At 45.9% G+C, this 13007-nt stretch overlaps 1 protein-coding gene across 11 annotated transcripts in view; it reads right to left on the bottom strand.

The window, feature by feature from the left end:
• The window catches only part of SMARCAL1 (SWI/SNF related, matrix associated, actin dependent regulator of chromatin, subfamily a like 1), a 54197-nt gene extending 46256 nt beyond the window's left edge, over positions 1–7941 (bottom strand). For 3 of the 11 annotated variants that reach the window (XM_045034458.1, XM_045034457.1, XR_006583531.1), the window contains exons 1-5: positions 7629–7870; positions 6530–6566; positions 5232–6107; positions 4421–4471; positions 197–430 (exon numbers count right to left, since the gene is read on the bottom strand). In XM_045034458.1, the coding sequence (XP_044890393.1) occupies positions 197–430; positions 4421–4471; positions 5232–6048 (1102 nt within the window). In that variant the 5' untranslated portion in view covers positions 6049–6107; positions 6530–6566; positions 7629–7870. Of the gene's footprint in view, positions 1–196; positions 431–4420; positions 4472–5231; positions 6108–6529; positions 6567–6626; positions 6782–6964; positions 7478–7628 lie in introns of those variants that run through there. The other 8 variants (XM_011285573.4, XM_045034459.1, XM_011285571.3 and 5 more) reach the window with 8 other exon arrangements.
• Between the last annotated feature and the right edge of the window lie 5066 nt (positions 7942–13007).

Below are 13007 nucleotides of genomic sequence, written 5' to 3'. Positions count from 1 at the left end.
TGGTTTGGATGCACGTTCAAGTTGGAAAACCACTGACTCCGTCTACCCCAGGGCATTTATTTTTATGGCATATGCCTATTTTTTGAGCTCTCCTAGGACAAAAATCACTTCTGAATATTCAAACAGAGAAAAACAACCTGTGTGAGAACACGGACCACCATGCATCCTGGGAATCAGGCGGAAGCCAAGTACTTGCCATAATTTCTGGAATCCATCTGCTTAAACAGTGCAGTCAGATGTTCAGAGTAGCCGATGTCTGCCTCAAAGCGGGCCCGGGAGATGAGCACGCATCGCCCTTTGACAAAGGCAAGGGAGGGAGCTGAAGGCAGGCAGGCCTGGACTACACCACCAGCAGAGGGCAACTCCCTGCTGTCCTCGGCCTCTTCCAAAGGCTGCAGGGTGACGGAGGGGAGGCTCTGGGCTGCTTTCACTGCGGAAGAAAAGGACATATGTGACAAGGTGGATGACTTTCACAGCACCCTGGGGGTGCTCGGACAGGCAAAGGAGAAGGGCAGGGATGGGACTCGAGAAAAAGCTTGGTTAGATTAGGAAGGCTTGCGAGCATGCTTTCACTGGGGCGTTGGGAACTGCAGGGTTACTGAATGGAACTTCTGCTCCTTAAGTGTTCAAATTAAAAAACGCACAAATGAACAGGGGGAGGAGGGATCACACCAAGATGTGTGACCTTATTAGAGAACTTCTGTTGCTGTGTCACAGAAGCCACTGAGGTCAACACCCAGAAATCATGCCCTTCACCCGACCCCCAGGTCACTGCTCTGCTACCGCTTGGAGAACCAGGGAAAGAGACACAGAACCATCAGTCCAAAAACGCAGTTGCAAGCCTTATTTTATCTGTTACGGATGCATCTTATAGATTAACAGATTTGACTATATAAAACTAAACTGTCGAGAAAACCAAATGGAATTGAAAGGCAAAACTACCAAATAAAGATTTTTGCAAGAAATGTGAGTAGAGCTCACTAACGAACTCAAAAGAGGGGAGAAATGACTAACATCTGGAGAAGTGTTCGACGTCACATATAATCAGAGAAATAAAAAGCCATTTTTACTCATCAAATTTGCAAGATTAAAAAAAAAAAAAGTGCCTGGGTGGCTCAGAAGGTTGAGCATCTGACTCTTGATTTCAGCTCAGGTCATGATCTCGCAATTTGTGGTTCAAGCCCTGCATCCGGCTCCACGCTGTTCGGGATTCTCTCTCTCTCTCTCTCTCTTTCTGCCCCTCCCCGGCTCTCGTGCTCTCTCTCTCAAAATAAATAAACTTAAAAAAGCACACAAACAGATATCTGCATTGCTAGTTGGGAATAAAACCTTTTGGAAAACAGTTTGGTATTATCTAGGAAGAGTCCTAAACACTGATAATGATTCCACTTCCAGGAATCTATCCAAACTGACAACTGAAAATACAGAGATTAACGGATACAGGTATTTCTTACAGCTTTAACACTGGAAAAACCCAGAGTGGATACAAATGAAATAAAAAGGAAATGATTTAAGCAACTTGTGACACATTTATACCACGGAATGTTATATGACAATTAATTGTTTTTAGTAAGAGATTTTAGAAAAGACAGACATACAAAAAGCCAATATTAAGTTTAACCGAATGAAATCATTTTTTTAGAGGTCAGAGTGGTCCGGTAATGGACACCTGCCTCTTCATAGCTCAGAGTTAGTGGTTAACGTTCACCGTTAATACAAAAATAAAGTGTGTACATTTTAACGCCTAGAAAAAAGGCTGGAAGGCACAGAACCAAAATGCTAATAGTGGTTAACTGAGTGGGGAGACTATGGGGGAATAGTTGTTCCTTGCACGATGATATACTTTCTACGCGTTCTATGACGCAGATGTGGCAGGGTTAAAAAGACAAAATCCACAGGTCCGCCTAGAGCAAGTCGGCAGCAAGACCAACAGTCTTTACACACGACACTGATAAAAAGCATAAGCCACTGTGAAGACACATCATAAACCTATCTGAAAAATAAAGACCAAGGGCAGATGGTGGCTGTCCTCGTGCTGAGCACCGCGTAACACAGAGCTGCTGAGTCACCATGCTGTATACCTGAAACTGACATAACGCTGTGTGTCAACTGTACTTCAACAGAGAGGAAAAAGAGCAAGGATGAACACACAAGTCCACGGTCACTGCGCGAGTGTTCAAGGGCTATCTCAGCAGACAGCGGGTCAATTGGGCAAAACACTGGTAAGGATGTAGAGAGGAGCAGTTATTCATAAGCAGTAAAAGTCATCTAAAAGCAATAGGGAGAATTTTGTGCCCAATAATCCATTTCTTTTTTAAGCTTATTTATTTATTTTGAGAGAGACAGTGTGCAGGACAGGGGCCGAGGGAGGGGGAGAGAGAGAATCCGAAACAGGCTCCAGGCTCAGCTGTCAGCACAGAGCCCGATGCAGGGCTCGATCCCACAAACTGCGAGATCATGACCTGAGCCGAAGCGGGATTCTCAATCAACTGAGCCACCCAGGTGCCACCCAATAACCAGTTTTTAAAAAAGATGTGGGGCGTTACAAAAAGCAACCATATCACACGGAAAACCGAAATGAATTTGCAAAAGCAGAAGTCATCCATGTCACCATGCGTTGTGAGAAAGGAGTAAAAAGACAGTAAAACAAACCCATGACAGTGGAACTCACTGATCTAAACTGAGCAAAAATGAGAAAATCAGGTGTTGAAACCTGCAATCTTAACCCAGAGTACTGGCTCTCCCCCTCCCAAGACCTAACAAATGGATTAAAATAACAGTAGAAGTGAGCCCTCCCCCCAAAAAACATCACCAGCAGCTACCAAAGAAAGGGATATCACCTGACGCCATACATTTAAAGAGGTGGGACTCCAAAGAGAGACACAGGAAATTCTGAGGCGGCCGTCCCATCACCCCACGCCCAGAAACGACTGGTGGCTCCAGACAATTCTACCTCATGCCCCAAACCCGCAGAGAAGTGACCTCAACAGGCCTCACCTTTTCCCTATTTGAGCCGGGTGGGGAAAAAGGGAGCTTAGAAATGGCTGAGAAAAGAGAGGACGAAAATGGGAGACCAGAACCTCCAGGGCTGACGCATAGGCAGAGATGTGGGCTCCGGGCACCAAGGTGATTAAAACCTTGGTGTAAGAGTCAGTAAAATGTGAGAAGACAGAGTGGGGCAGCCGGGGACTCTGACAACGGGCCAGGCTGGGTTAACGGTATCCGCTGGAGCCTGAGCGCTCAGGTTAACTAGCCACGTAGCGTTGTGAGGATGGGTGCTGTTTGCCGAGCCGTTACTCTCGGGGCAGCCAGCTTCCTGTCGTAGCTGGAGCCAGCACTCCAGTGGGAACGTGCACTCTGAAGTCAGACTGTGTGGGTCTGAATCCCAGTTGTGCAACTCACTGGCTGTGTGATCCTATTTTAGTTACTTATCCTCTCTGGGTCTCAGTTTTCCCAGATATCTGTAAAACGGTTGTTATGAGAAACAGAAGACGCGGCGTATACAGGCATACCTCGTTTTATTGCTCTTTGCTTTACTGTACTTCGCAAATATCGTTTTTAGAAGTTGAAGCTTTGTGGCGACCCCGCATCGAGCAAAGGTGTCAGCGCCATCGTTCCAACGGTAATTTGCTCACTCCCTCTTTGTCACGTTTTGGGAATTCTTGCAATATTTCAAACTCTTTCATTATTATTATATTTGTTATAGGGATTTGTGACCAGTGATTACAACTTGTTGAAAGCTCAGATGATAATTACCATTTTTTAGCAACAAAGTATTTTTTCACGCTGACTCATTTATTTTGAGAGAGAGAGGGAGAGCAAGCACACAAGCCGGGGAAGAGAGGGAGGGAGAGAGAGAATCCCAAGCAGACTCCAAGCAGCCAGCATACAGCCCAACATGGGGCTCGATCTCACTAACTGTGAGATCATGACCTGAGCCGAAATCAAGGTTCTGATAGATGCTGAAGTGATTGAGCCACCCAGGTGCCCAGCAATAAAGTATTTTTTAATTAAGGTTTGTACTTAGACTTTGTCTTTAGACATGCCACTACATACTTAACAGACTGCGGTATGGTGTAAACATAACTTTTATATGCACTGGGAAACCAAAACCTTCGCCTGAGTCGCTTTATTGTGACATTTGCTTTACTGCGGAGGTCTGGAACCAAACCTGCAAAATCTCTGAGGTATGCCTGTATAGGAAGCTTAGAAAAACCTGCTGTGTAGCAGCTCCTTTAAATGCTAGCTTTTGTTCATATGGGGACCTTCACCCGAGGCTGGCCGTTAGTGAGAAGGCAGAAGAACACTGCGGGAGTGTCCTAAATGCCATCTGGACCATGAGCTGGACCACATCTGCTACTCTGGGAGCTGTTTAGTGCCAGTCTCTCCCTGCATGCCAGGCAATGACACACCCACTTACTTAGGGCACTGTAGTCGGTCATGCTGAAGTTCCACATCTTGGTGGCAGGATCTGAAAGGAAACAGAAGTACTTGGTTTGCTCACAAGGACGTTGATGACTGTCATTATAAGTTGTACTTAGACATTCAGTAAAAGCTTGCTTAACGAATGAATGAGTACTGAGTTCAAAACAGTTGAGTGAGAGCCCCGACCGATGTACAAAATCCCTGCAGAGGACCAAAAGCAAACACAAGCGCGGACAGTGTTTCTATTCTCTGTAGAGGAACTCAAGTCAGGCCCTGGCACGTTATGGCCTCACCTAAGAGGGAGAAGGACAGAGGTGGAACTAGAAGCCAAGTTCTCCGAGACCCAGTAGAGTCAGGCAGAGCACAGTGAGAAGGAGCATGCTCTCTGGGCTGCTGCAGCACCAACCACCTCCTGGCTCTGCCCTTCCAGAAGAACCAATGCCAGCATGTTACTTCCCTTACTGAGCCAGTTCTATGGCCTTTAAAATGGAAATAACATTCATCTATCGCAAAAAATGGTTGTTATGCTTAAGTGCTACAGCACAAATAAAGTACCCGGCAGGGGACCTGGCCTCTCAGTGAATATTCATCCATTCTCCATACGGCCCTGTGGCAGCCCCCAAGTTTGACAGCTGTTTGGAGGGATGTCTATTACAAAAGGAAACATGAACAAAAACAAAAATTTTTAACAACTGGATGGACAGAATGTGCCAATGCGCTCTTCGTATTTATGAGAACCTGTCAGATTAAAAGAGACTCTAAAAATAGGAAAAAACATCAGAAGAACAAGACCAAAGGCTCATTACCGTAACTTCTGCTGGGCAGACTCTTAAAGACTGCAATGAGGTGTGCATTATACCCGATCTTCACCTGGAAACGATCCCCACTCCTTATGCATGTTCCCTGCTGCGAGCTTACTGCTTTGTGGAACGAGGCCCCCGATTTCTGTGGGAGCCTTCCTTCTGGCCTGGCTGTCACACTCCCTGAACCACAGCGGCTGTCAGAAATGTTCTGCCCCGAGGTGGAGGGCCTCTCTGCCTTGGCGTCTAATCCAGGGTCCCTGTGTGGCTGTCCAAAGGAAGAAGCCGGTGTCTTCTGGAAACTCTTTGCTTTGGCCAAAGGCTCACGAGCTGTGTTAGCAAAGGGTGTGGATTTGGTCTCGTGTGAAGCCGGACCTGACTGATAACACAACAGCTGTTGAGTGGGGGCCCCTGGAGGACTTTTTGCCAAGGGAGGAGAGACCCTGGTAGCAGTCATTTGACTTGGTGGGCTGTGGCTCAGGCAGGCTGTGGGCACATCTTCTTGTATCTTCCCGCTCCCCTCTGCCTGCTGTGGAGTGCTTAGATGAAAATGGTGGGGATTAGCAGGTCTTTGGTCACCAGTGGATGAACTGCTGAGATTCTGTTGTTTGAAAAGGACACCATGGCTCACCGGCTTAGGAGGCTCCCTGGGGAGATTGGGGGGCAGACCCTGCTTGGACTGGGAAGAGCTGGTGGCAATGGAGGAGCCGGAGCCTGCGCGCTGATGCTGTTCCGCTAATAATTTCTCAGCTCTACGGGCCAGAGCCTTCTGTCGATTCTCTTCAATTTTTTTCCTCTGCTCCTCTGTGAGAGGCAAGGACATTTTAACAGGGAAATGCTTATGCAAGGATTGTCACTCTTCAATCAGAAACTCGGCAAAAGCTGAGGAAGGAAAAACAATATTGAAATAAACATCAAACATATTTGCCATGCTCCTACCTTTATTTTCACAAGCTTTTGTCCCAGGAAATGCACAAGGAGTACAATCATGGGATATGTTAAAGTTTCTTTTATAATTAAACACACACACACACACACACACACACACAGGGAGAGTGGGTAGCATATACTAAAACAAAGATCCTGACAAAAAAGCAAAAAGCAAGGTAAGATCGAATCCAAAGCTAAAATAGTAATTTTGCTGCAATATTTTTCTCCCTCTCATCTCCCCCAGCCAATGTGAGTTATCAGATCCCAAGGAAGTTATGCAGTGCAACCTAGATCTTTCAGATAATGAAAAGGGTGACACTTCAAACCAGAAGTGATCATGGATTAGACTGACATAGACCAAAACAGCCACATACCATGGTGTGTCACTTGTGAACACAGACTCTGGCCAATCTGGAGGAAATAAAGAAGGAAGGCAGGATTAGCCTCATATAGACTGCACACTAAACTCACCCCCTTGAATTCAATCCTGTCATCCTTCCTGGCAAACCAATCTGCAGGTGGCCAGGTGAAAGCCACAAGTAGTTGGCCCTCGTTAGAGCAACCATGACGCTTGGAAAAATCAGCAAAAAAAAAAAAAAAAAAAGTAATGCAGGCTCCTTGTACAAACTCAGATGCTACAAAAAGATGTACAGAAAAGAGTAAAATTAGTCTGTAATCTCACTACCCATCAATAAGCACTGTTAGTGGTTTAGAGTAGCTTAGAGTGATTTTTTCTATTCCTATCCGTAGATGCATGCCACATATTCAGCAGAAACATTTATGTATTACAGAAAAGGATCATTACATACACTTTTTCATGTCCTGGTTTTCTTTTTCAATTTATTTACTTGGACATTTTTCTATGAACAATACAATCTTTTACAGTATTCTAGAACCAAGGAGCTGGACACCAATTTCTCTGGCTTGGTTCAGACCAGACCTCCATCCACGAGGGTTTACAATGACGACCTGAGGATGGAATCCAGCAGCGCTGTTCCGCCTCTGAAGGGGTTTAAAGCTTTCCTTGCTGCTAAGACTCTCCTGGGCACAGCTCTGCATCACATGGAGTTTCCATGGTACCCCCCAAGACCTTTCACTTCCTCTAACCACCAGCAGTTAGGAAGGATATGGCAAAGGCTTTGTTCCCAGGTCAGAGCTGAAGCCCTCAGGCTCCCTGGGTAACACGCTCCTAACTTTCCAACCAGGGCTCTCCTGAACCCCCAAGATCTCCAGGCCCAAGCCGGGTGCGCTGACTGCCTTCACTAGCCACGGGAGGCGAGGCCAGGGGGCGAAGAAACTCCACTAAACAGCCCCCAAGTCCTGAAGCCATCCCCACCCTCCCATATTCACACCCCACCGCCCCTCGGCTGGGGCCCCCTGCTCCACCCCATTCTGTGGGCGCGCCTCCCGCCGCCGGGCAATAACAGAGCGCCACGCCCCACTCCCACCCCTATGATCTCCACTTGGATCTACCCTTGCCCGTGGCCGACTCCCTCTTCCAGGCTGGCATTTGGTCTCGTCCGCCTTCTCACCCGTAGAGGCACTGAACACGAGCCACGTTTGAGGCCTCCCCGAACCCAGGGGTTTCTCCAGATCCCTCTCGAGCTAGAGTACCCTTCCCGGTGGGCGGCTAAGAGCGGGTATTCCAGAGCCGCCAGTTCGCCCACCTTACTGCCGCGCTTGGGCCTGGAGGGTGAGAGGTCACCGCAGAACTTCGCTTCCCAGCAGGCAACGCGGCCGCAGTTACGCTTCATAAAGTGGGAGTGATGAGGTGGGTGATGGGGACCGGTGCCGCAAGGTCTTCCGGGACCTGTAGTTTGGGCCACGAGCCTGGCGGGAATTAGAGGACACGCACCGACGTGGGCGGGGCGGGACTGGAGCGATGCAACCTGGGAATTGTAGTCCTCCGTGCCCACAAAGGTTTAGCCAAACACCAGGTCTTAAAGTTTCCAAAACGAGAACTTTCCGAAACTAGAAGTTCCCAAAACTAGAGTTTCGCGGTCTCAGCTTGTCTCCAGGGGAATCCCAGACAGCGGATTGATTTGGTAGCTCTTAATAAAAAGTATCCCCTGGAGCATCCATTCTAGGTGTCGATAACGTCGGAATTTAACCCCCGCCCTTTGTTCCAACTCCTACCTGACCTTCAGGAACTAAAGAGAATTGGCGTCGTGGTCATCATCGTCTTCATCGGTTGTTGTGCTGGGCATTTAATGTGAATTATCTTATTTAACCTCCACGATAACTTAATGGAACATGTGTTATTCGTATCCCTACTCTATAGATGGGAAAACTGAGCCAGCTATTAGCTTTTCAAGGCTTTGTTAGACTATTTGTGATTCTGAAGCCGAAGTCCCCGTTCTTCAGGGAAAATCTCTAAACTATCTGACACTCTCAGAGTCAGTTTGCCCCATTTCTGAGCATCAGTACCCCTTTCCTTACACGATCAACTCAGTTATTACATATTGATGGTAATATTTCTGTCTCAGTATACACAAAGGTTTCTATTCTGTTTTCTTTTTTTTTTTTTTCAACGTTTATTTATTTTTGGGACAGAGAGAGACAGGGCGTGAACGGGCGAGGAGCAGAGAGAGAGGGAGACACAGAATCGGAAACAGGCTCCAGGCTCTGAGCCATCAGCCCAGAGCCCGACGCGGGGCTCGAACTCCCGGACCGCGAGATAGTGACCTGGCTGAAGTCGGACGCTTAACCGACTGCGCCACCCAGGCGCCCCTCTATTCTGTTTTCAAACATGGCTCACTTAAAAACAAAGAGGTAGATCTCTACTTAAGGATTTGGAAAAATGGCCAAGATATAATGTTAAGAAAAAGCACAGCAGTGTGTATAGATTGATCCGTTAAAAAAGGAAGAAGAAGGAAAGAAAAAAGCCTTACCTCTAAATGCATGTAAACTCATTTAAAAAGGTTTAGAAAGGAAACCCCAAAACTCACCAAACTGCTCAGGACCAGAATAGTATGGAACACACTTTTCTTTTTAATCTATATATTTTTCTGAATTATTTGGATTTTCTTATAATAATACTATAGAACTTGTGTGACTTTTGAAACACAGAATCAATTTTGAAACATGCAAATCATTTTTTTTTTAACTGACAAAGATATTGGCCTGTCTTAGCCAACTTCAGAGACATTTAGTACCAGAAAGCGTGCAGATCTCACTCTACCTCTTTTATGGACACACAAGCACAGCAACTGTGTCTCCATTTTCTCATCTGGTATCGAAAACAATATCACCTTGCTAGATCTCCTTGTTGTGGTGAGGATCAAAGCAAGACAAGAGAAGTGCTTAGTGAACTGTGAAATCCCAGAACAGATGCCAGATGGATATTGCTATTATTTGAGGTAAATCTTCTTGGTCTTTCATTTCTCTTCACCCAGCAAGAACTTTCTACTATACAGACGAACAGAAATTAATGAACACCTTTACCTGCCCTCCCTGTCCTCCAACAGAGTCTGTTAATTTGCTAAGAAAGTTGGGTGCTGTGCTTTTCACCGTGTCTGCCCCCTATTTATATAACAGCGAGTTTACTCTGTTGTGCTCACATAAAACCTGTAAAACCACATAGTGCCCTTTGACATGTACTAAGAGGGCATGTGGACCAGTGCAGTTTGGATCCTGCATTTTCTGTACATTTGTGGATCTTATCCCCAAAAGTCCCAACCTGGTGGGTCTGGAATTGGATTAGAATTTGCAATTACCTTTTTAGCTCTCACTCACTAAAATTCTAAGAATGCCATATTAAAAATAAGAATTCCCTAAAAAAAAAAAATCATCTTCAGCAAGTAATATAATCAGATGCCACTTAATATTCACATATGTTTTGCCAATAGCATCATTTGTTGAGGCCTCACTATATGCAAGGCTTACCCCCGCCCCGCCCCCCCCCCCGCCCATACTTCTGAAGTTCTTGAGGCATCTTATAGTGAAAGTTCATTCATTAAAGGGTTTAAAGACCTGGAGGAGAGCACATAAGCCAAGAAATGGAGGGAGAAGAGAAGATACTTACAGCAGTTGAGCTCCAGTTGAACTCGGACCTTTCTGACAGCTAAAGCAAAAAAAAAAAAAAAAAGGGGGGGGGCGGTGCCAGGACCACACAGCTGAAGCTTGCAAACACAGGGCAACTAGCCACTGCCAAAGTGATCTGAAGCGTCACCCGGTTGCCTTAGAAACCCGCAAACGAGGGGCGCCTGGGTGGCGCAGTCGGTTAAGCGTCCGACTTCAGCCAGGTCATGATCTCGCGGTCTGTGAGTTCGAGCCCCGCGTCGGGCTCTGGGCTGGTGGCTCGGAGCCTGGAGCCTGTTTCCGATTCTGTGTCTCCCTCTCTCTCTGCCCCTCCCCCGTTCATGCTCTGTCTCTCTCTGTCCCAAAAAATAAATAAACGTTAAAAAAAAAAAAAGAAACCTGCAAACGAAAGGACAGTGTAGTGAGTATTCTGTAAAGTTAACATTTTTAAATGATTAATAGAATTACATATAATTATAGGTATAATTATAAATATATATGGATATGTATATAAATGTAAATTATAAATCTATAGTTATATAAAAAGAGTTTATGTCAGTTTTTAAAAAAAATTTTTTTTTAATGTTTATTTATTTTTGAGAGAGCAAGAGACAGAGTGAGAGCCAGGGAGGGCAGAGAGAGAGGGAGCCACAGAATCCGAAGCAAGCTCCAGGTTCTGAGCTATCACACACAGCCTGGCCCAGGCTCAATCTCATGAACCATGAGATCATGACCTGAGCAGAAGTTGGATGCTTTATCGACTGAGCCACCCAGGTGCCCCGGTGTCAGAGTTTTTCATGTTTAACTGGTTTTCTTTAGTACAGCAATGATGGTTATAAATACTTTTATTTACCAGAATAAATAAATTGTTTTCCCCTCCAAGAAAATCCAATAATGTTTAGTCTGTGAAATCCAAAAATCTGGCAGACACAACAGTAAGGGATGCCAAAGATGTGTAAGATCTGTACTGTCTCTGCAAAAGTTTACTGTATCTGGAGGATAGAAAACAAATAGTTAAAATGATCAGATTTGTCAAAGGCCCTAAATATTTGTCTCAAATGTTGCTTAGGACTACTCATAGTGAAAAAAGCATTTGTGGTTTACCCGAAATTCAAATGTAACTGGGTGTCTTATACTTTATCGGACAACCATAGCGACAGTTCACTCATGTTATTAGTTAGGCTTAGCTGAGCTGCGAGCAAATATACATTGATATATACGAGATTTACAGATATATTGATATGTTGGATTTTAAAGCTAGAAGGGACTTCAGAGCCTATATAGTTTCCTAGGTGAGGAAATAGAGGCCAGATCAGCCTGGGTGTGTTGTAAAAATGCCCCCGGGGAAGTCAGCTTGCCTGATGTCACAGACCAGGCAGAGACCAGCCTGGAACAGGGAATCTCAGTCCCAGTGTGGGGCTCTTTCTAGACACTAATTAAATGCTTGTTGCATGCTTGCCCTTGCCTGATAGTATGTCTGGAAAACTACAACAGATTAAGATCCCTCCCCCTGGAGCTTACATGCTAGTGATGTAGGTGGTGGGCTTCCCACTTCTCTCTGTTTCTGATCCCCCAGAGAGGGCTTGACAGTTCTTTGGGGAGAGAGCTTTTGACAGCCTCCTCAAGGGCATGTCATTGCTCAAGTTAATTACACCTAGAGCGCTGTGATAAGATTCTGGAGCAGATGCAAAACTTTGGATGGAAAAGGAGGCTGTTCCCTCCTCCGGTGCTGCCAGTCGGCAAAGGCATTTACATATCCAAAGCACGGAGGAGCTGTGTGAAGGTTTATAAGCCAAGAAATTCACCTTCCTTAGCGGTTGTTCCGTTCTGATGGACTTAATTGCTCTGAGTCTGACAGTTCAGTTTTTCTCCCTCCTGGGTCTGCCTTTCCCTAGCTCTCCTCTCCCTGCAAACTCTAAATGTATTATAAAGACAGAGAAACTCCAGGATTTTTTTTCACACGGTGTGTTCCATACTTCGGTGAGTATTCTCCAAGCATCATCATTTCTCTGTTTGTTCTTGGTGCCTGTGATTACTTCCCAAGCTTCTCTCTCAAATCTGGCACATACTCTGCCCAGCATAGCTTTGTGTATCCTTTGCCAAAAGCATCCCCCCCAACACCCTCATCCAGTTTTTCTAGACCTGTAAAATTTCACTTTTTGTGTTCCTCTAAAATCACAAATTTCACTTTATTTATCCATCCATCCACTCATATATTCATATAACAACCATTCGAGGACCTCCTGTGGGCCACATACAGTGCAAAGGGACTGGGATTGCAATAGTGAATAAGAACAGGAAAATGTCACCCTTTTTCCATAAAGTTTACGGTCTATTTGGGGCAGCAGGAAAAAAAAAAAAAAAAGAAAAGGAAACAAAAAAATAAAATAAGTGCCTGAAGGACCCACACGGAAGGTTCACGTAGAGACTGAAGAAGCAGCTATTTCAGAGTGATCAGGGAAGGCCTCCCGAGGGTTGGGGGGCAGGCATTAACCTTGAGACCTGAAGGTGGAGGGGAGCAGCTCTGAGACGTCAGAGCAAAGAGGGTTCTGAAGCAGAGGAAAAGGCCAGCGCCACTGCAGGCAGACGAGGAAGGGCTGGGTGTGTTTGCAGAGCTGCATGAATGCCAGTGTGGCTGCAGGGCAGTGTTAGAGGAGTAGAGGGCCGGACAGGCAAGTGGGAGAGAGAGCCTCAGGGTCCTGCAGGCCACGATGAGGAGTTGGATTTTGTTCTGATACCGGTAGGAAGCCACTGAAGGATTCACTCTGGAATGGTGTGATCTGACGTGTGACTTAAGAAGCTTGCTCCCTGCAGGAGAGTGGAGCGTGCCCT

Source organism: Felis catus, chromosome C1 (assembly GCF_018350175.1).
Source record: "Felis catus isolate Fca126 chromosome C1, F.catus_Fca126_mat1.0, whole genome shotgun sequence".
Taxonomy (NCBI): domain Eukaryota; kingdom Metazoa; phylum Chordata; class Mammalia; order Carnivora; family Felidae; genus Felis; species Felis catus.
This window is presented reverse-complemented; position numbering and strand designations above follow the sequence as displayed.